Source organism: Rhamphochromis sp. 'chilingali', assembly GCF_963969265.1.
Source record: "Rhamphochromis sp. 'chilingali' genome assembly, chromosome: 21".
Lineage (NCBI taxonomy): Eukaryota > Metazoa > Chordata > Actinopteri > Cichliformes > Cichlidae > Rhamphochromis > Rhamphochromis sp. 'chilingali'.
Genome location: NC_137949.1, coordinates 11,488,372 through 11,508,070, shown reverse-complemented (window position 1 = coordinate 11,508,070; position 19,699 = coordinate 11,488,372). Strand labels below are relative to the sequence as shown.

Sequence of the window (19,699 nt, the reverse complement as noted above, 5' to 3'; positions counted from 1 at the left end):
CCCCAGCCTCTCAATTCAGCTCTCTGGAAATCACACCAGCGAGGTCACCTGGAGCCGAACAGGAGAGGAAGAAGCAGGAGGCATATCTGGAGGCAAACGGACAAAAGGAAGTAGGATGGATGGCAGTCTGTGGCGGTAGAGACATCGGAAGAGCAACGCTGATACGCGGCGACAGAGAGTAATAGCTCCTGGAGGAGAAATTCCCCCACAGGCCAAGTGGCCAGACCGTCCGCTACGGACTGATATGCAAAACAAGCAGGCAGCAAGCACTTTTTCTCTGCCTACGCTCACAGACCAGTGGCCACTCCGCCCCAGAGGCTGAGGTGCACTGAAGTCTGAGGGTTCTGACTTGGGCCTGATGGAGAGACGGGCAACGGCGAGCTAAAGAGAAACCGCAGAAGAAGAAGGAGGAGGAAAGTTGATGAGGGTATTTGACTGATCATCAGAGGGAATTAAAAAAAGAATCGAGGCAGGTCAAGTAAACTTCAGAGCTCACTCTCTCCGAGCTGTTATGCCAATGTCCAGAGGAGGCCGGCTACGCAGGAAGAGCTGCTCGCTCGCCCGCAGGACCCAACAGCAGGCCACGGCAGCATGGAGGCTGCTCTACAGACTGCTCGTCATGGTGACTCGCAGACTGGGAGAGGTAGTGGATGTTTAAACCTTAAAATATGAGCTTCAGTAGGAGATTTTAGAGCCATCAGGATTAAACATTTAAACAGATGTAGTCTGGCTTCGCTGGAGAAGGAAACTAGGTGTAGGTTGTGCTTGATTGTTGTGTTTGGGATGTTTGGATTGACAGTAAAGTGTTTTTATTTGACTTGACGTTGGAATTAAAATCTCTGGCTTTGATTTCGAGGATCTAGGAAACGGACAGCTGGCAGACGAGCGGAAATAAAAAGAAATGCAGCTGGAAATGCATCACAGACAAAATAAGAAGAATTCTTCTCCAAATTGGTTTGAGCAGAAGTCGAAACACTATCCCCGGCTGACACCTGTCAGCAAGAAAACCTGATCAGGAATTCACAGCAGCGCTGTCAGATCCGCTTGTTTTCCGTGGCGCTCCCTGGCTTTTCTCCCGCCTCTGCTGGTTCACGTCCTCAGCTCTTAATTGGTTATTTGGGCTAGCTGTCAGGCTGTGTCGGTGGGATTGTTGTGAGGCGAATGCATTTCCCGAGTCATGACTGCGTGGCGTCCACCCACCAGCTTTCCTTCTCTCATCACGCTCCGTCCGTCATTAGCGTTGATGAAAATCTTACTAAGCGACCTGTGTGAGAGCTGAAAGTGTTTTCCCCTCCTCCCCCCACCTCACCCGGCTCCTCCATCATCTCGTTTGTGTGTGTGGGTGTGTAACAAGAATCAAGTCGGCACTTGAATGGAGGTCTCTAAAGACCTGGGCAAACCTCACCTTCGGGTGCCAGAGCTGAAATAAAACACAGTTATCTGTCTGCACAAGGATGCTCTCTCCTGTCTGGAGATACTAGCGGGCTGTTTGATGAATATGTCCTGCTGATATCCTTCAACCTTTGTGTTTCCTTCAGGCAGCCCCCCCACCGTCTGCCTCCATGGTGCATTATGGAGTTCTCCCAAAGCGTGTATCAGTGAATGAAGGCTGACTGGTGCTGTGTGTGTGTGTGGCAGCAGCATCAGTGCTGGAGGTGGATTTTATGATCTTTAAAGGGATAGCCTGTGTCAACAGCTCTACTTATGTTCCAATATCCTCGTGTTTCTTTGAATCGCTTCAGATTTGAAAGCGTTTAAATGCTAAATGACACGCGCACAGTCGCATTAAATGTTTCCTGTCACCTCAAACATGCTCAATATGACATGATGCTAGCTTTAGCTAAAGAAAAATGCTATTTGTGAGCAGCATTACTGCTGCGTTGCTGTGGTTCTCACTGCAAACATTTATACAGGTATGTCTGCAGCATGAGTGCATCTTGTGTTGTGCTCTCCACTAGGAACATTAGTCCCTACATCAGAGCACAGGGAGACTTCAAGTCCCCTCATAATTATCAGCCCACATTCAAAGACCTCCAGAGTGGAGCTACAGTGGGAGGTGGATCACTTGAAAGAGGCTTAGCCCAGACATACATAAAGGGCATGGAGAGGAATTTTTCCCCCTTCCCTTTTTCTTCTCTCTTTTTCAGTCTTTGCACACGCGCACACACACACACACACAGTCTTTGCTGGAGTATTGGAGGGCCGTCTCTGGAGTGACCATGTTATAATGAGCTAGCTGATGAGTCGCAAGCTTATTAATGGCAGACTTTATTATCTGCGGTCTCCCTGGGAATGGGCGGAGGTGGTGCTGGGGGGTTACGGGTCGTACCTCACACACACTGTGAGAAGATGCGTGACTCGGGTGAGCTCTCACACACTTCCTGGCAGCGTATCGGTTCTGTAGTGACAAAATGAAGGTTTTATCGATCCACGTCTGTTACTGCACAGTTTTGAGAGGGAGCTGCGACTGACTGCTTGCTTATGCAATATTTTAAATAGCAGCACATGCACGAGGAGGCAGAGAGTGCTGAGCAGCTGTTTTGTTTGGCGTCTTGGCTGTCCTGCCGTGCTGTGTTGCTGTGCAGCGGACTGGAACCTGCTATTACTGGCATTTATCAGCTCCTGCTGATTTTTTTGTGACTGGCCACAGATTACAATGCTACATCATGCCATTCACTTGGAATAAGGGGGTCTGGGCATCATGAGGCCATTTTTATCACAAGCATCAAAGGTAATTGATAGCAGCAAAGCTTGCTGCAGTTGAAGTGTTTTGCTTGACACGCCTGTCAGGTAAGAAATTAGTAGGTAGGATTTTGATTACTTGAGCATAGTTTGCATGTATTGCAGTGCTTGCTAACTGCAACCCAAACATTGCAACAATGGTGTAAGTTGGAAACAACAGAGAGGGTTTTTTTCCCCCTTTTGCTTCTTGTTTCCGTAGAACAGAGCAGCTCCTAATAGTTCACTTTCTGACACGATTGCTCTGAAAGTCTTACCTGCCACAGGCAAAACTTCACAGCGCGCTGCCGACGGCTGATGTTAAGTTCCCCACCCCGGGCGGTACAGTCCACTAAAATGGGATGCGAGCGATCTGCTTCTGTAGAATATTTTTGTAAATGCTGTGACGCTAAGTTCTTCATGGGGTTCCACCCATCAAAGGTGTAAGCTGGAAGAAATGACTCATTTATGTGTGGAAGGTTGAGACTTCCTCTTCATCAAACACCAAATATTTCACACTAATATACGACCACTTGGGATTTCTTGCCATGTCAGACTGTCTGTAATCGACGTGACACAAAGCTGCATAACTGTCTATTATGGATTATGGAGAATAATGAAATGTGCTGTAATGCTATCTGCTGGGATATCCAGTTGCTAATTCTGTAAAGTCTTTGATGCAAAGCCAATTAGCACAGAGTACATAACTAAATCTCAGTAACACTCTTACTGTACCCAGGGGGATCGTTGACCAAGCGCAGGGTGGAGTGATCCACGTGGTTATTTTACACAGCTTTGGGGCTGCAGTCATTAGCTGTGGATGGTTAAATGAGGGATCTTTAAATGGATCCGTGAGAGTTTGTGTTCAGGCCGTGCGTGTCATCATACAGTGCAATATCTTCTTATTTTATGCAGCTGACTATAATAATCCTGCCTAACCTACATACACCACCTTCTCTCTCTGTCGCCCCCTACAGAGCGTGGACACAGTGTGCACTCTCTACCACTCCTTCCAGGAAGGGTCAGGCTCGGGCAGCGGGGGTCTGATGGATCACGGCGGGGAACCCTCGGTGAGGCAGGGAGGGGATTTGGGCTCGAGCCCTACGGGAGACGCTGCCCTGCTCAGACCTTGCCCCAAGCATATGACGGCCACAGAGAGGTTACGCAAGGTCATCCAGGAGCTGGTGGACACGGAGAAGTCCTACGTGAAGGTGAGACCAGCAAAGAATTTCTAATATTAAACTTCACATCATGATTTAGAAAGCTGTGCCCTTATTGTAAATTGGGTTTTTTTTTTATGTAAGGTTACTTTAATAGATGATGAACAAGAGATCAGGAGCATAAAACAAGCATTCAGAAGAATTTGTTAGCTGTGAGTAGTCGCTCAGCCTGTCTGGCCAGTCATTTTATAACCTTTTTTCCCCCACCTACCATTTTTCATTTAGTCTCCTCCCCCCACACGCCTCCTCTTCAGCCTGCAATTGAGGGAGAGGATTGTCTTCAAAGTGTGGCCTGATTTTAGGCATCTTCACCATGCAACTAGGGGAGGGGAAAGCCCATATATCAACTTAATGAGTACAACAGTCCCCGCAAGGAGTGGGGGAATTAGGGGCTGTGGTGGTGATCTGATAAGAGGTTCAAAGGTTAAGTGCTGACCACTTCTGTTTCAGGACCTGACCTGTTTGTTTGAGATCTACTTGAAACCTCTACAGAACGAAACCTTCCTCACACTGGATGAGGTAGGTGGAGAATTATTTATCCTCCTATCGCACTCAACTATCCTTCTCCTATCACCCCACCCCGATCAGGTGGGGGTGATCTCTCCCCTGACCTGGCGTCCTGGCTCCCCCTTGCCGTGGCATTTATATCATACCTACTTCCTCACTCAGCCTAATCTGCTGTAGGCTTGGTTAGCATGGGGGGGGGGTCTAGCCTTTGGACCCTTACTGGATACAGACACCCCAGGTGGGAATCGAACTTGTGATCCTCCGCTCCAAAGGTGTGTAGTCAAACCACTACGCTATCAAAAATGTCCGGTTATATTTTGGACCTCAGAGGGTTAATCCAACAACGACCAGGACAGAGAGCCCAGGGATTGAACCGGCCCCATGTTGTGTAGCTTTCTGGATTTTAGACTTATTTATTATACAGACTATATAGTACATAAAATCAAAACTCACGTTTTTTATGTAACTAAAGTGTTTAATTATGTGGGCTACAGAAAGTAATTAAGTTATAGACTATATGAAAAACATGTATACTTACTGCATTTGAATCATTGTAACCATCTGTAACCACCTGCATGTGGTTTGATTTTGCCACCCTAAGAAAACTTACGTATGCTAACTCTGTTGGACACCTAATATGTGGAGCTTTTATTATCCATCGATGAACTCTGCCGGGCCAAATCTCCCTCATTACTGCTCCAACTGCCTGGAGGACAAATTAACATTCTCGTCCGCCGACCTTCCGGCGTCTCAGAGGGCCACACCAATAAAGGGCGGCTTAAGAGCCAACCCACCTCAGCTTAATATGCCACGGCACGGCTGTCCACTGCACGTACTCTTCATTAAAGAAGGACTGTTTTTCTCCGTTTAACAACTCAACAGCATATATCGTTGCTGTAGCACGCAACTTTCCAGCTCTGTGACCTCAAACGTAGCACATCTCTCCCAAGTATTACCAAGACACACCAGCTGATGGGCCTCTAAGCATCGGGGCAAATTAAGAGGCCATTATTGGACACCGGAATGTGACCGGACACAGGACAGACAAGGGCACGCGAGCTTTTAATGAAAGGAAGTGGCGACCCTGGCTGGATGTGTCAGATAGCGCTTGTTACACAGCTGAAGTTTACTGTGTCCATTTATATGTGCTTTATTTGTGCGCGGCTGTAGCTTGTCCCTAAGTGCCTCTGTCAGAGATGGAGCCATCACAGTGGAGCTGTTATAACACTCTGGGGTGCCGTCTGCTATGAATTACAAGCTATCCTGTCTGTTTTTCCTCGTTGCCACACACTCTCTCACCCTCTGATGTTCTTTCATACGTCCTCACCTGTGTTGCTTCCTTCTCCTCCTCTTTCTAACTATTGTTCTACTTCCCTTTTGCCTCCTCAAAGATGGAGAGTCTGTTTGGCAGCCTGCCTGAGATGCTGGACTTCCAGAGGGTCTTCCTGCAGACCTTGGAGGAGAGAATTGCCTCGTCACCTGACTTTAGCACCCTGGAGACCCCCTCGCAGTTCAAGGTAAGCAGTGTTGGGAGGGTTACTTTTAAAATGTATTCCACTACAGATTACAAAATGTATTTGTAACGTATTCTGAATACTTTCCATTACTTAATTTCCCGTCATTATGTGGGGTGTAGTAGAGGTGACATGGGCTGCGAGATTGAGACACAGACATTAGAGCCTCTTAATGCGCGTTTTGTTTGGGTTTCCACCAAATACCAAAAATAGGGAGGACATAGCCTAACATGAAACAGGAAACGACCACACTGTAATCCATTTATTTCAACAAAGTAACTGTATTCTGAACCTTTTTAAACGGTAACTGTAACAGAATACAGTTACTCATATTTTGTATTTTAAATGCATAACGCTGGTACGTGTATTCCGTTACTCCGTTAGGTAGAGAAACGTCACGCTGTTTGTTAAATATCTAAAGATTCAGTCCCGAATCCACACAGGCTACAGAGAAAAGAGAGATCTTTCAGGTGTTGGGTTTTAAATAATTGAGGTGGTGCAACAGAAGCGTCATCGGCTGATTTATGGCCTCAGTGTGAGGAGGTGTGAGGTCTATCGATCGCGGCGGCGGTTCACTGGTCGGATTGTGAGCTGCTGAAAGCCAGTGTACTGAAGAGGCTGGGTGAGAGGAAGAGGACAGAGGGGGCATTTTGAAGGGAGGGCACGGTGATTCAGTCGTGACTTCACATGTTCACACCCTCCAATCCTCTCTCGTGCTTTGTGTTCACACTGGTGTTTTTCCCCCCCCCCATCTCTTCACAGAAGCTGCTGTTTTCCCTCGGGGGTTCATTCCTCTACTACGCCGATCACTTCAAGCTCTACAGCGGCTTCTGTGCCAACCACATCAAGGTCCAAAAGGTCCTAGAGAGAGGTACAACACACATCTTAATATTCTGCATAGTAACGAGAAACAGCATGCAAAAACAAACTAATCCACCGCCGCTAAATTTAGCTTCCGTGCTCCTGTGTTGCGTCAGAGGAAGCTCGGCCGCTCACGGCTGAAGGTTCGGTCTTCTCTTTTGGGAAGCAAATCAATTATGTATGAAAGTAAATGTCCCAGAGTGAGACGGTGGGTGAAAGCGAGGTGAGCGATGCCTCTCCAGTTTAGCACCAGTCCCGCTCCAACTCCAGCACCACGCACGAAGGAGCACACGGCTCTCCACCTTTCAGTTTGTGATCGACACTTTCAAAGCATTATCGCCCTTTTCTCCTCAAACAGATGATGTTTAAACAAATACATGCACATATAAATATTCTGGCTTTGGATAACCTTGTCCTCTAACAGCAGATGTGTGACCGTGACAATAACTCTCGCTTCTCCCACAGCATGTGACGCTGGAGAAATTTTAAAGTTGATTTATGCCTCCTCAGATGTTGGCCTTTCCGCCACTATTTGGGATGAATGCCCAGTAGAGAGAGAGGAGTGCAAGCAGATTGGCTTCTTAGCTGACGGGGGGGGGGGGGGCTGTGTGGGATATTCCTCGAAGGAAGCAGCAGGGCTGATCTTTAATAGGATTAGATGGGACAAAATCACTAAAGTACCTTGAGGATGGTTAACCAGCAACACTTGAAAGCGTTTTAGGAACAGTCAAAATGATTTGATCTTGTAAATTATGTTAATGATATGCTTAAAAGCAGGCTATAAAAAGATGTTTTGCTGCAGAGGTAAAGCCTCCTGTTATTTTTTGAAGATGCAGATTATTTTTTTAACCAATTGTTCAGATATGTAGATGTATTAGGTAAAATTTCCCCCCCATAAGCATCTGTGATTTTGGCGTAGTGATTATTCCTGAGTGCTTCAGCATGCGGGCGGTGCTAGCTTGGCACAAAATGGTTCCAAGTGTTTGAGTAAGGGAAATAGATGCCAGATATTCACTGGGTTTGTGCACCCGCTCTTTTAGCCAAAGCTTTAAATGACGGGTTGTGCTGCTCACAATTGACGACTGCAAACTGATATTTGAGCAGGAAGCATAATATTTGCTTAGTACGGATAAAACAGCCGAGTAGAACATAAGTGACGGCGTGCGAGTTTCTAGTTGGCTCAGCAAAACCGAGAACACCCAGCGCACCTCTGGTCACGAGCAGCTGATCCACAACACATCGCAGAAATCTGCGGCTGTTGTGAGTCCTTTAAGTAATTATATACTCATCTCTGTCATCTTCATCCCCCCTCCTCTTCTGCCACGCCATGGGGCCCGGGTTGCCTTAGTTTCTGTTTATTTGTCGACTCGTTAATTGCCTGCCAATTACTCTGCGAGGCGTCGACGTGGCTGCACGTCTGTGGCTGGCAGTGCTATAATTAATACTTTAATGGCCCCCCTCGGTAACGCTGTGGAAGCATAGCGCTCGGGGAAAATGTCAGCACCTTTACCGAAGGCCTGCTCTGTCTTATACCTGCTGTTTCACGTTAACCATGCGGCCCCAACTTGGTGTTTTACCAGATTTAATGTTACAGCATCAAAGATTTACACTTTGATACCACAGTGGTCGTAGCAGGTGGAGAAGCTCACACTCCCCCCTGCTGGAGACGCATTATTGCACCGCGATTCTGCACTGACCCACATTTTCTTTAGTAGGTTAGAGCTTAATAACGTAGCCACGGTCCGAAACATAGACCAGAAGCAAAGAGAACAGATGGCTTAAAAAGATCCAGATTAAGTCTGAGTGTTTCTTTCCTTTAGCCAAGACGGATCAGACCTTCAAAGAATTCCTCGATGCCAGGAACCCCACCAAGCAGCACTCTTCCACCCTGGAGTCCTACCTGATTAAACCAGTGCAGAGGGTGCTCAAGTACCCCTTGCTGCTGAGGGAGCTGGTCTCCCTTACCGACGGCGACAGCGAGGAACACTACCACCTCACCGGTAGGAAGGCTGCGTGCAATCAAGCGCTGTGCTATAAACAGGCCGTGCTGACACTCGGCATTTCGGTGTCACGTTAGTCGCACGTGGAAACATTAAGTGATAACCTTTGGCATTTTTCCAGTACAGGGTGAACACAGTCACCCACAGGGTCACGACTTGGTCCTGTTAACACTCTGTTGTGTCTGCAGAGGCCCTGAAAGCCATGGAGAAGGTGGCCAGCCACATCAACGAGATGCAGAAGATCTACGAGGATTACGGCTCCGTGTTCGATCAGCTTGTTGCCGAGCAGACTGGCCACGATAAAGAGGTGAATTAGTGTATTTTTGGTGGAGTTTCCATCAGTACATCAGAGCGCAGCAGTTTAGGTGATGCGCACGCCTCTAGGGTCTGAATACATTTATAAATTGATGTAATATTTACTCAAAGCCAAATCATGTTTTCTATGTTCACGTATGCTTTCAGTGTTTTTAAATTTGCCTGAGCTTTGAGCCTGTGCACAAACCCGAGTGTGCAGTGCAACTCCATTCACAGACACGCTTAGCCTGAGCCGTAAAAAGCTCAGCGCCTGCCTCGACTCTCTCTTAAACTGTCTGCCGTCCCTTACGCCTCTCTCAGGTCACAGAGATCTCTATGGGAGAGTTTCTCATGCATTCCTCTGTGGTCTGGCTCAACCCTCATCCGTCGCTGGGCCGCATGAGAAAAGACCCCGAAATGACCGTGTTCGGTGAGTCAGCCCTTTTTATTTTTCACCATTTCCCTTAATTGTCACTCGTGGATGTTTGCAGTAGAGAAAGTGAATCGATATAAACCAGCTGTATTGGGTTTGCTGCACAGAATAGTGTGCAGGAACAGAATTTTAATATCCACAGCTGTAACGCTGATATATGCTTTAAGGCTTCAAGCTTGCATTTAAAATGCTTCTGTGGTTGCGCTCCCTCAGTTGGCTTTCCCCAAGAGGCATGCACAGTCAAATCCAAGACGCTCATGTGTTCTCTCGCGCTCTCTCACCAGTGTTCAAGAAAGCAGTGATATTGGTCTGCAGGGAAAACAACAAGCTGAAGAAAAAAATGGTATGTTTGTGTCACGTTCCCACATCGAGTGCGTTTGGTGTGAAACGTTACATTTTCTCTCTTACCCCATTTTTCTTTTTTCTTGTAATGCCAGGCCAACCCTCGTTCGGCGCTCTCTCACGGAGATTCGGACCCCTTCAAGTTCCGCTGGCTCATCCCGCTCTCGGCTCTGCAGGTCAGATTGGGAAATACTGCAGGTAAGAGGCCGACACGCTTCCAAATTATCCCCAACAAATCACTCACAAAGTACATCCACTAAATCTCTCTCCTTTCATATTTCCCTCAGCCCATTCGCATTACCCACACACCCACATTTCTATTCAGCTTCCACCCCTCTTATCTCCCTCTGAAACCATAAACCATACACGCACCACATGATTAAAGGCCTCTCATTTATTTCCCGGCTCTCCTAGGAACAGGTACGCAGAGCAGCTATATCTGGGAGCTGATTCACTCCAGGTCTGAAGTGGAGGGGAGACCAGAGACAGTCTTCCAGCTGTGCAGCAGGTCAGAGATTCAGCGTTTAGGTGAAATCACAGCTTTCTAAAAACGCACCGATTTTAAGTTAATGCTACACTGGGAGCATCGTGACATGGTGCGAAAACGAAGTCAGACAGCAAAAGAAATACGAGCAGTAAAATATTTTGACAGGTCGTCAACACAAAGGAAAACTCTGCAGACTAGTTTAGTCGATACAAACTGTCATGATGTTTGCAATGAGCAGTTTGTAGATCACATTGAATGTCGGCCTCTCGTCCAAAGATGTTTGGATAAACTCTGGTTTTTAGGAGCCGTCACATATTTCACACGACTGTCACATTAATAATGACCCAGAATTCTTAAAGAATATAGTCTATCGGCTGGAAATGGTTAATTAAGTTTTCTATTAATAGAACATTTTATCCATAATGTTAGATAATCAAATAAAGCTACTTCTTCTCTGCCCCCCAAAAAGACCCATTTCATACAGTCTACATGGGAACTGTAGCGAGAGAGCCTGTGACTAAATCGGTGATTCTCATTACATACTATGAAATCGGGATCAGTCCTAATAAATTACATCAGTAATTTCGCCGGAGACACAACGAACCCTTCGCAAATCTTAATCTATATTTAGCTTGTGAAATCAAACTGAGCATGCCCCGTTCTCACGTTACTGCGATACCTCTGGTTTCTTCTCAGTGTGCCTGAGAGCAAGGTCAGCATCATCAAGGTGATCCGCTCCATCCTCAGGGAGAACGTGAGGAGGAACATGAAGGGCGAGGGCACGCTGGAGAGGAGCTGTAAGGAGCACCTGGCTCCTCTGAGGAGCACCCTGCCTTCCTCCGCCAGGCTAGGTGGGTTTCTGAAGCGTTCTTATGGAGATCTTTCATCCAGTTTAGGTTGTATGAAACACTCCACACTCATTTTTAGTACCAGGCACGTCTTCCTGGGAAGGTTTCCTGTAAAAACATCTCTTTATAAAAATAATTCTTGTCGACTGGAATTTGAAGTCATTTGGCCGCCTAACGCTCGGCTGGCACTCGGCTGCTTATGCTGCAAGTGTTCAGCTCAGATAACAGTGGAATTTCCATCCCCACCTTTGTTTCTAGGTTCCTCCAGAGCTTCCTGGTTGTGCAAGCAGCCGCCTGCAGAGCTCTCCACCCAGGGCGAGGCTCCGAAGCTCGGGCCAGACTCTGACGAGGGAAGCCTGAGCAGTGGAACCTACAGTTTGTCCGGGGCTCCTCCAGCCCGCGTGTCCTCCGACTCGCCCATCTTTCCAGTCCAGCAGAACTGGTCTCAGACACACTGCTCCAACTCTCAACCCCGCTCCACCTCTGTGAAAGAGTCTGACATTTTGAGCGACGAGGACGACGACGGCTTTAGCGAGGGGGGGACGAGGAGGGACAGCGGAGACAGCAGCTCCCCAACTAGTGCAATTGAAGCTCAGTTTCTCCAACTTAAACTGTCGGAGGATTCTGCATCAGAAGGTGCACCGGCCCCCCGCGTTCAGCCCGAGGGTGTTGGCGACACCCCGGAGATGCAACCCAAACTAGTGCGAGGCCACTTCACCGCCGTTAAGAGGAAACCGTGCAGTTTCAGGAGGAGCCCGGGAGCCCTGTTGAAGATGAAGGAGCAGAGCAGGTCACTGGACAGCCAGACGGATGCAGCGCTGCCGTGTGGAGCCGTGGACCTCAACACGTTGCTGGAGAGAGAGTTCAGCGTCCAGAGTCTGACCTCAGTAGTGAACGAAGACTGTTTCTATGACCCAGCTGAGAGCGGTGCCACCGGCGCCTCGTCTCAGGTGTCAGCATAGACGGGGCATACAGTACCTGGGCTACTTTAGTGGCCACCGAGGCGATGACTGCGAAGCTGTGCATGAACTTCAATGCCTTACAGATTTAAGTCTCACACTCGCCCACACAAGGTTAGATGCAAACGACGTGTTCTGATGGCAGCTCGTCGGCTGGGACTGTGGCTTTCTTCCCCTAGAGAGGCAAAGCGCAGTGATGATGACTACAATGAATCTGCCAAGCACTGATGTGTGTCTGCATCGTCCTCAGCTCTCTGGGCTCTGCCTCCTCCCCACAAACCATCAGTGCGACGCGTTCCATTCAAGTTTGCCCCGCAGCTGCTGCTGATTGGCAGTTTTTATTCGGTTCTTGACCTTTTTCACGAAGAATGTCCTCGTCTGTCACTCCCAAACGTTGAGAGGCGGTGAAATCCACAGGACGCTGAGTTGAGTTTCTCAGGCAGACACTGGTAATTCGGCAAAGCTTGCCAGGCAACAGGCTTTTGTATCGATTCTGTGAAACCAAAAGAAAACGATTAATACACCGAACGTTGTACGAATTTCACTTTAGTACAAATATGAAAGGAGGCACTGAAGAAGAAAAAGGTGATCACAGACGCACCCACAGAGCTGCAACGGTCAAGTGAGACTTCCTGAGAACAGGAGGCATCAACTATGCCTTTTTTTGCTGTATTTTGTGCACTAAGAGTACACTGTTTGCCTACATATTTGAAATATCTGTACAGGTTGTATTGTTATTACTGCTGTTTTTAATTTATTTCTGGGTTTCATTATGTTTATTTTATCCTCTTTGGGTTAAGGCTTGAACTCGAGGCTACAGATTCGGTCGACTCTTAAATGAGAGAGAACAGTTTGAGAGTTAATCACTTCATTTTTAAATGCAGCTACTGGATTTGGTTGTGTTTCGCTCCAGATTGTAATTTCTTGCATTGGGATGTCCATGTTTTTACTCAGATGACCGATTTAAACTGCAATAATGTTTAAAACCCGATGATTTTAATGTTTGTATGTATCCTGTATATATAATCTTTTCTATCTTTGATACGTTTATGTATACTCATACATACTTGACACTGTACAGAAACGAAACAGGATCTTGCAGTAACACAGTTGATATTTTTGTAAAGAGCGTTTGCCATTACATTAAGTACATGTTTGTACTAAAAAAAGGCAAACCACTACATGCTTTACCCTTTCAGCTGAACTCTACCATGCCTTTAATGCTAGCATACCAATGAATGTGAATGCTCCATTCTGATGGAACTGTTTTATAAATAAAAGTACACGAAGAAAGACTTGGCAAAAGGCTTCACGCACACCGACAATTAATCTCCGTGATGGGAAAATATTTGTTTGCTCATTATTTAGCATCACCGAAAGCACAATTCATTCGTCTTGTTAATTTCCCCCACGTAGCCCTAAATGCATAGCTCGACAGATCCTTCATTTTTGAGACATTTGCCAAACAAGAGGAGAATGTGGAATTAAATCCAGCAGCTTAAAGCAGACGGAAAGCCTGCTGTGTAACAGCCACCGAGCCTCTAAGTGATAATGATGTGAAAATATTTCACACTGAAGGTGTTAAACTCTGAACCGACTTAAAATGCAAAACTCTAGCTGGAGTTGGCCGATATTAGACACAATAAAAGGTTATTGGTCACACCAGAACAGGTCCAGCAAGAAAATATGAGGTGAAGCAATCTGACATTTCCTGCTTAAAAGTTCCATACTGTTGCTTTAACAGCACCAGGGGAAAAAAGGACGCTGCAAGACTCTTCTAGCACTTTGGCCATTGCAGAGTTTCACTGAGAGTTTTTAATGATACAGCGCACAGCCGATCATTCAAGTAACTGTGCACGGACAACGGTGCTAGAGTAACAGGAAACCTGCTGTGCTCTTTTATTACCTAAGAGTTACTGGAATTTACAGTAGGTGACAAATCACCATGGCATGAATATGTCATGAGGCTGGTTCAGTGGCTGATGGAGCAACAAGGATACAAGGTGTACGGTTCTGGTTGGGCGTGATTTAGGAGAGGCTCTTAAACAGCTTAGAAAGCGTGCTAAAAATGACTGTGGACCAAAATAACGTCATGAATGACTAATGTCAAATATCCTGCAGAGACCTCCTTAATAATGAGGTAAGAAGACTGTACTCCAACAATGGTAGAAATATTGTGAAGTTATGTTAAACTACACTACAGTCAGTTTATTAAATACATTTCTTTTTGAATTACTTAAGTAAAATGGCCAAATAGACAGCATTTAAAGTGACCCCGCCTCAAGCTGCTGTAATTTGAAGTTATTAATGCATCTGTTGTAACACTGATAGCGGAACATGACTCGGCTCTAATATTTCACTCTTAACACCAGGGCCGTGCAGAGACCTTTAAGTTAAAAAGGGGCACATTGAACCAGGCTGAATAACAACAACACACATTCATCAAGAATCTAATATGGGATCGCATCATACTATATCACTGTTGTGAGGTGGCGACAAGGCAAAGCAAACGTAGCCTATGTTTTACCTGATGGGTACAATGTTGCTGTTGAGGGGTTTCTGCTGCTCCTGCTGCTGATGGTGCTGGAGGGCAGGGTTGTGCTGATCTGAGACTGTAGACATTAAAAAGTCCATAGGAGAGATGGTAGCTGATTCAACAAGTGTCATGAGAGAATAACAAAATGCAAAGATTGGTGACAGCGCTTGGAACCATAAGGCAATAAAAAACTGTGAGAAATAATTTAGGCTCTGCCTGTGAATCACTCTTTGCTTCTCTTCTTCCTTCCATCCCATCATTTCATATTTCACTCTCCACTTGCTGTCCATCTGAGAACAAGGCACAACTTGCTATTGCAATAAACTATAATCTAATTATCCACACCTAACAACTCCAGCACTTAATCTAAAATTAAATGATGACAGAAAAATGTTATAGCACTGCCTTTGGTAGCCTCACACAGCTCCTACTGTTTCCTCCTCATGTCCTTACCAGCCATGTCTGCACAATGTTATATCATGAGTAATAATTTAAAATAATCCATATACATAAAACAAACACATGCACGCACACACAGTGACATTTTAGACCTTCTTCAGAATACTGTATATACTATGGGCATCATGGTGCTGATCCAGAATCCTTACATTATTATTTATTACTAGAGCTACAATAATAAAGCAATGAGGAGGGGGAAGTAATAAATATGAAATAATGTCATTATGATGATTCTATTTGTTTCACTATCCACTCTGTGCAGGGGGAAGCTTTTTACATTTTTAAACAGATACAATAATTTTACTGCTGTAAAATCCAAATTTTGTCTTATTTAGAATATAAATCTAATATAATCTGTTTCTTAATGTATGTTCTTTAAAATACAGCATGTGTTTTTTTTTTAAATATTATAATAATGCATAATTATGTGGACATGCATATTAGATCGTTTTTTAGTGAAATATAATCCCTCCAGAAAGGCAGGAAAAGCCCGGAAACTTGCTTTAAAACTAAACATGTTCCCTAAAACGGTGACAGAGCTACAGACCCATGACAGCCTTACACAGTGAGCTAGCAGCTATGACCAACACTACCTGTGCAGTTAATAACAGGTCAGTTAATGTTTGTTGTTGCACACACAGCACGCTCATTTCTTTCTGTTCGTCAGTTGCCACAAGACAACTTACCAACGTGTACATAATAAGCCAATACTCCTGTGTGCTATACACTACAGTGTACGCTGTACACCTACTTACTGGTTTTGTCGCATCAGTCTGTATGGAAGAAATATAGTAAGTCTGTGTCTCTGAGGTAATTTGTGTTTCTCCTACAGCTCCGGACCGCAAAAAATGCGCGTGCTCTTTGTGAGCTCGTTCCCGGCTCGTAACCAGCGCGTTCTGCCGTCAAGGGCGATCATTGGTTAATAGTGATCATGTGACTGATGCAAGCCAGATCCTTTTATTTAGCAAAACTGTGACTAATAGTATACATTATTGTTGAGGGGCACAGACAGGACTCCGCACGCCCACACACATAAATTTTTTTTATAAATATATATATATATTTTTAAAGTTGCCTCAACAAAAGGGCACTTTGGGCACACATCAGGAAAGGGGCGGGTGCTCAAGCCCCCCCCCCCCTTCTGCACGTGCCTGCTTAACACTTCTGCACTTTTACTGAAGTGAAAAATTTCAAACGCAGGACTTTGTCAGTGACCGTGGCTCAGGGGGTTGGGAAGCGTATCTGTAACTGGAAGGTCGCCGGTCCCCGGGCTCTCTGTCCTGGTCGTTGTGTCCTTGGGCAAGACACTTTACCCTATCGCCTACTGGTGTTGGCCAGAGGGGCCGATGGCGCGATATGGCAGCCTCGCTTCTGTCAGTCTGCCCCAGGGCAGCTGTGGCTACAACTGTAGCTCGCCTCCACCAGTGTGTGAATGTGAGAGTGAATGAATAGTGGCATTGTAAAGCGCTTTGGGTGACTTGAAAAGCGCTATATAAATGCAATCCATTATTATTATTATTATTATTAATGGTGTCATTACTACTTTAATGTACATTACTATCAGTGGAAAATAGACTCACACTCCAGTTAGCCTCTGTACATCAGTGTAACCCAAGTGCAGACTTTCTGCTTTAAAGTCAAGGAGTTCAACACAAATACTGCATGCTACAAATACTGCATGCTACAAATACTACACCTGGTGAGAGAAGTTCATTTGTTATTTCATGACAAAAGAAGATAAAAGATCTGCAGCTGACTGGTGCTAAACTTTTTTAAGCAGCTTTCATTGGAGCTCTCGAAATGACAACACTAAGCTGAAGAGAAAACTAAATCTTAGAAACAATGACTGCGACACCAAAAGAGCGCAGAGAGCACAGTAGGGAGCTAAAGTGCATGATGACAGAATTATTTCCATGATTAATAAGAACAACTTTACAACATCTAACCAAGACAAAAACACTCTGCAGGAAGCGTATTGAGTCTACAAGAGGAACTTGCTGCACAACTGACCAGACAGAGCTTCACAGTACACGTGCATAATGAGCCAAAGAAAACCACAAAAGCAACTCAAGATTTTCTCAGTACTTAGGCTGTATCCCAATTCAGGGTCTGCAGCCTTAAAGTACGCAGCCTCAACAATCCTCAAGGGCCGCGTACTCAAAGACCGCTAAGGCCGGAAGTGCGAGGCTTGTGTAATGGGACGGTCTAGCCTCCGTTGCGCTGACACTGTTGTTTGTCAATAAAGTAAAAAAAATTTTTTAAAAAAAGCCTCCGTTGCGCTGCCCAGTTTGCCTAGCAACCATGATACTAACAGCTGGAAACGTGTCATAGCTCTGACAGAAATGAAGGAGAAACTCTTTTGTTCATTTGTTTGTTTCTACATGATCTTTGATCATTCTCTACGGCGTACATTTTAAAGTAAAGGCTTTAAAACCAAGTTCGTACAAACGTCACTAATGTCACATAACTTTGCCGACATGTGGCCAACAGTAATGTTTTAATGTTCTTCGTTATTAAACATTTGCACATAAATAAGTGACATAATATTCAGTACTTAAAGTTTACTCTTCGGGCGCCCCTCATCCGCCCTTTTTTTGTGCAAATTTATCCACACCCATCGCCGCGCTATGCATTCTGGGATATGTTGGGCCACGAAGTCTACACTGCCACAGCCTTAAAATTCAGGGAAATGAAGGACGCATTTGAGGGCCGCATTTCGAGCAGCCTTTGAATTGGGACAGCCTTCGGCGCGCCGCTGTGACGTAATCGGCCTTGAAATGCGTACTTTAAGGCTGCAGACCCTGAATTGGGATACAGCCATAGAAATGAGATATTCTTCAGCATCACCTGATCTCAACCCACAAACAAGCACCTGAAGGCGACTGCAGGACATCTCCAGAAGGAAAAGCAACTGAACTTCAGGCAGGAATTACTTAGTATTAAAAACAATCCTTATATGTAGAATTATTACAATAATCCTGTTTGTCAAATAGGTTTTGAGCCTCTGGAAAAACAAAAAAGCATGCAATTCATGCAAAATGTTTGTTAGACCCGTTGAATTAAAGCTGAAAGTCTGAACTTTAATCACACTGTGATGATGTAACAGTAACAGCACTACAGACACTGTCCAAAAACAAAACCATCGAGTTTATGATCATAACTCATACAGGTGCCCAACACGAGCTCAGCCAGCCCCACATTTAAAAATGAATAATATACACATTTTAAGAACTTTGATAAGCTGGATGCAGAAATTACATAATTTCTTTTTAGATAAATATTTATCTACTTTTACTGTAGCATGATGTTGCAGTACTAAGTTTACTGCAGCCATGCTGACGCTGTGTACTAATTAAAGACCAAATGAAACTAAATTTTTGATCCAAAAATATAACAGGTGACTTTCCTGACCAGCTCATCAAGTTTTCACTCACCTGTAGCTGCGGGATGACGGTCTTCACACAGCTGTGGTGGACACGGTGCCTGATTGGCCGCTTCTGTACATTATTCAGAGTATAATTGACTTTGAGATATGATGCGTACACTAATGCTCAAAGGTATCAGACAAACCAAACAAATGCCTCTACGACCGCAGCCTTGCATCTTGTTAGTGGCTAATTATCTTCCTCCTCTGCGTGATGCAATTCCTCACCCTTCAGTCCTCCTCCACACGCCGTCATCTACCAAAATAAAAGCTTATCGTAAGAGCAGTTTATTTTGGGGTGACTGAGCAGACTGAACGGCGCGCATCACATCACTCCTGCACGTCATGCGGATTGTTGATTGTGGCTGTCGATTATCACCCACCTATCATCAGAACTGAGTGAATTCTAACTCTGGCAACTACTCAGCCCTAGCACGCCATCTGCCATACTGGCAGGAAGCAGCGCTGCCATGTTCTGCTGGTGACAGTCTGCTCATAGAGGAATATTTAAAACTACAATGCTTTCACCGAGAAACACTGCACACGCTGCTATTTATTCATACTTCTGATTAAACAAACAACAGTCACTTGTAAGATTTTATTATTTTGCCTCATTTTCCAGTTATACTACAAGCACATCTTACCCCACCATTAGCCCACAGAACGCAACACAAAAAGTTTTGAACAAAAAAATATTTTAATTGCAGCCATCTTCCTTTTGCATGACGAGTCTTTCTTGAGCTGACAAATTCACAGCACTCTTTGTCCCTTAAAGCGCCGTCTCCCCAGAGACTGAGCAATACACACTGGAAGGAATAAAAGTGGCCTGAATATGGAGCTGCCATGTTCTCCTTGTCTAAATCACCCTGAAAACACTGTTTCTTTCAGTCCCACAGGATGAGGTGTTATGTGAGATGGATAAGAAGTAAGAACTGGGACATAAAGAGATGCTTTCTCTTAAAAAGCTTCTGTGGGGAACGAACTAGCCGCCTTTCTTCATCCTCCCTAAAACACGTGACTTGCTGGTAGCTGTTGGATCCCAGGAAATGGTTAAGGGGCTGAGCCAAAGCCTGTGTGGATCCTGTGTGTGAGTCCCA

The 19,699-nt window shown here is 45.3% G+C and overlaps 1 protein-coding gene across 4 annotated transcripts in view; it reads left to right on the top strand.

Moving 5' to 3' along the window:
• The window catches only part of tiam2a (TIAM Rac1 associated GEF 2a), an 82,643-nt gene extending 69,947 nt beyond the window's left edge, over positions 1-12,696 (top strand). For all 4 annotated transcript variants that reach the window (XM_080870979.1, XM_080870977.1, XM_080870978.1 and 1 more), the window contains exons 16-27: positions 3,696-3,929; positions 4,389-4,457; positions 5,837-5,962; positions 6,722-6,830; positions 8,641-8,820; positions 9,009-9,127; positions 9,436-9,544; positions 9,832-9,890; positions 9,985-10,087; positions 10,304-10,397; positions 11,073-11,227; positions 11,483-12,696. In XM_080870979.1, the coding sequence (XP_080727105.1) occupies positions 3,696-3,929; positions 4,389-4,457; positions 5,837-5,962; positions 6,722-6,830; positions 8,641-8,820; positions 9,009-9,127; positions 9,436-9,544; positions 9,832-9,890; positions 9,985-10,087; positions 10,304-10,397; positions 11,073-11,227; positions 11,483-12,186 (2,061 nt within the window). In that variant the 3' untranslated portion in view covers positions 12,187-12,696. The remainder of the gene's footprint in view (positions 1-3,695; positions 3,930-4,388; positions 4,458-5,836; positions 5,963-6,721; positions 6,831-8,640; positions 8,821-9,008; positions 9,128-9,435; positions 9,545-9,831; positions 9,891-9,984; positions 10,088-10,303; positions 10,398-11,072; positions 11,228-11,482) is intronic.
• Positions 12,697-19,699: the final 7,003 nt, after the last annotated feature.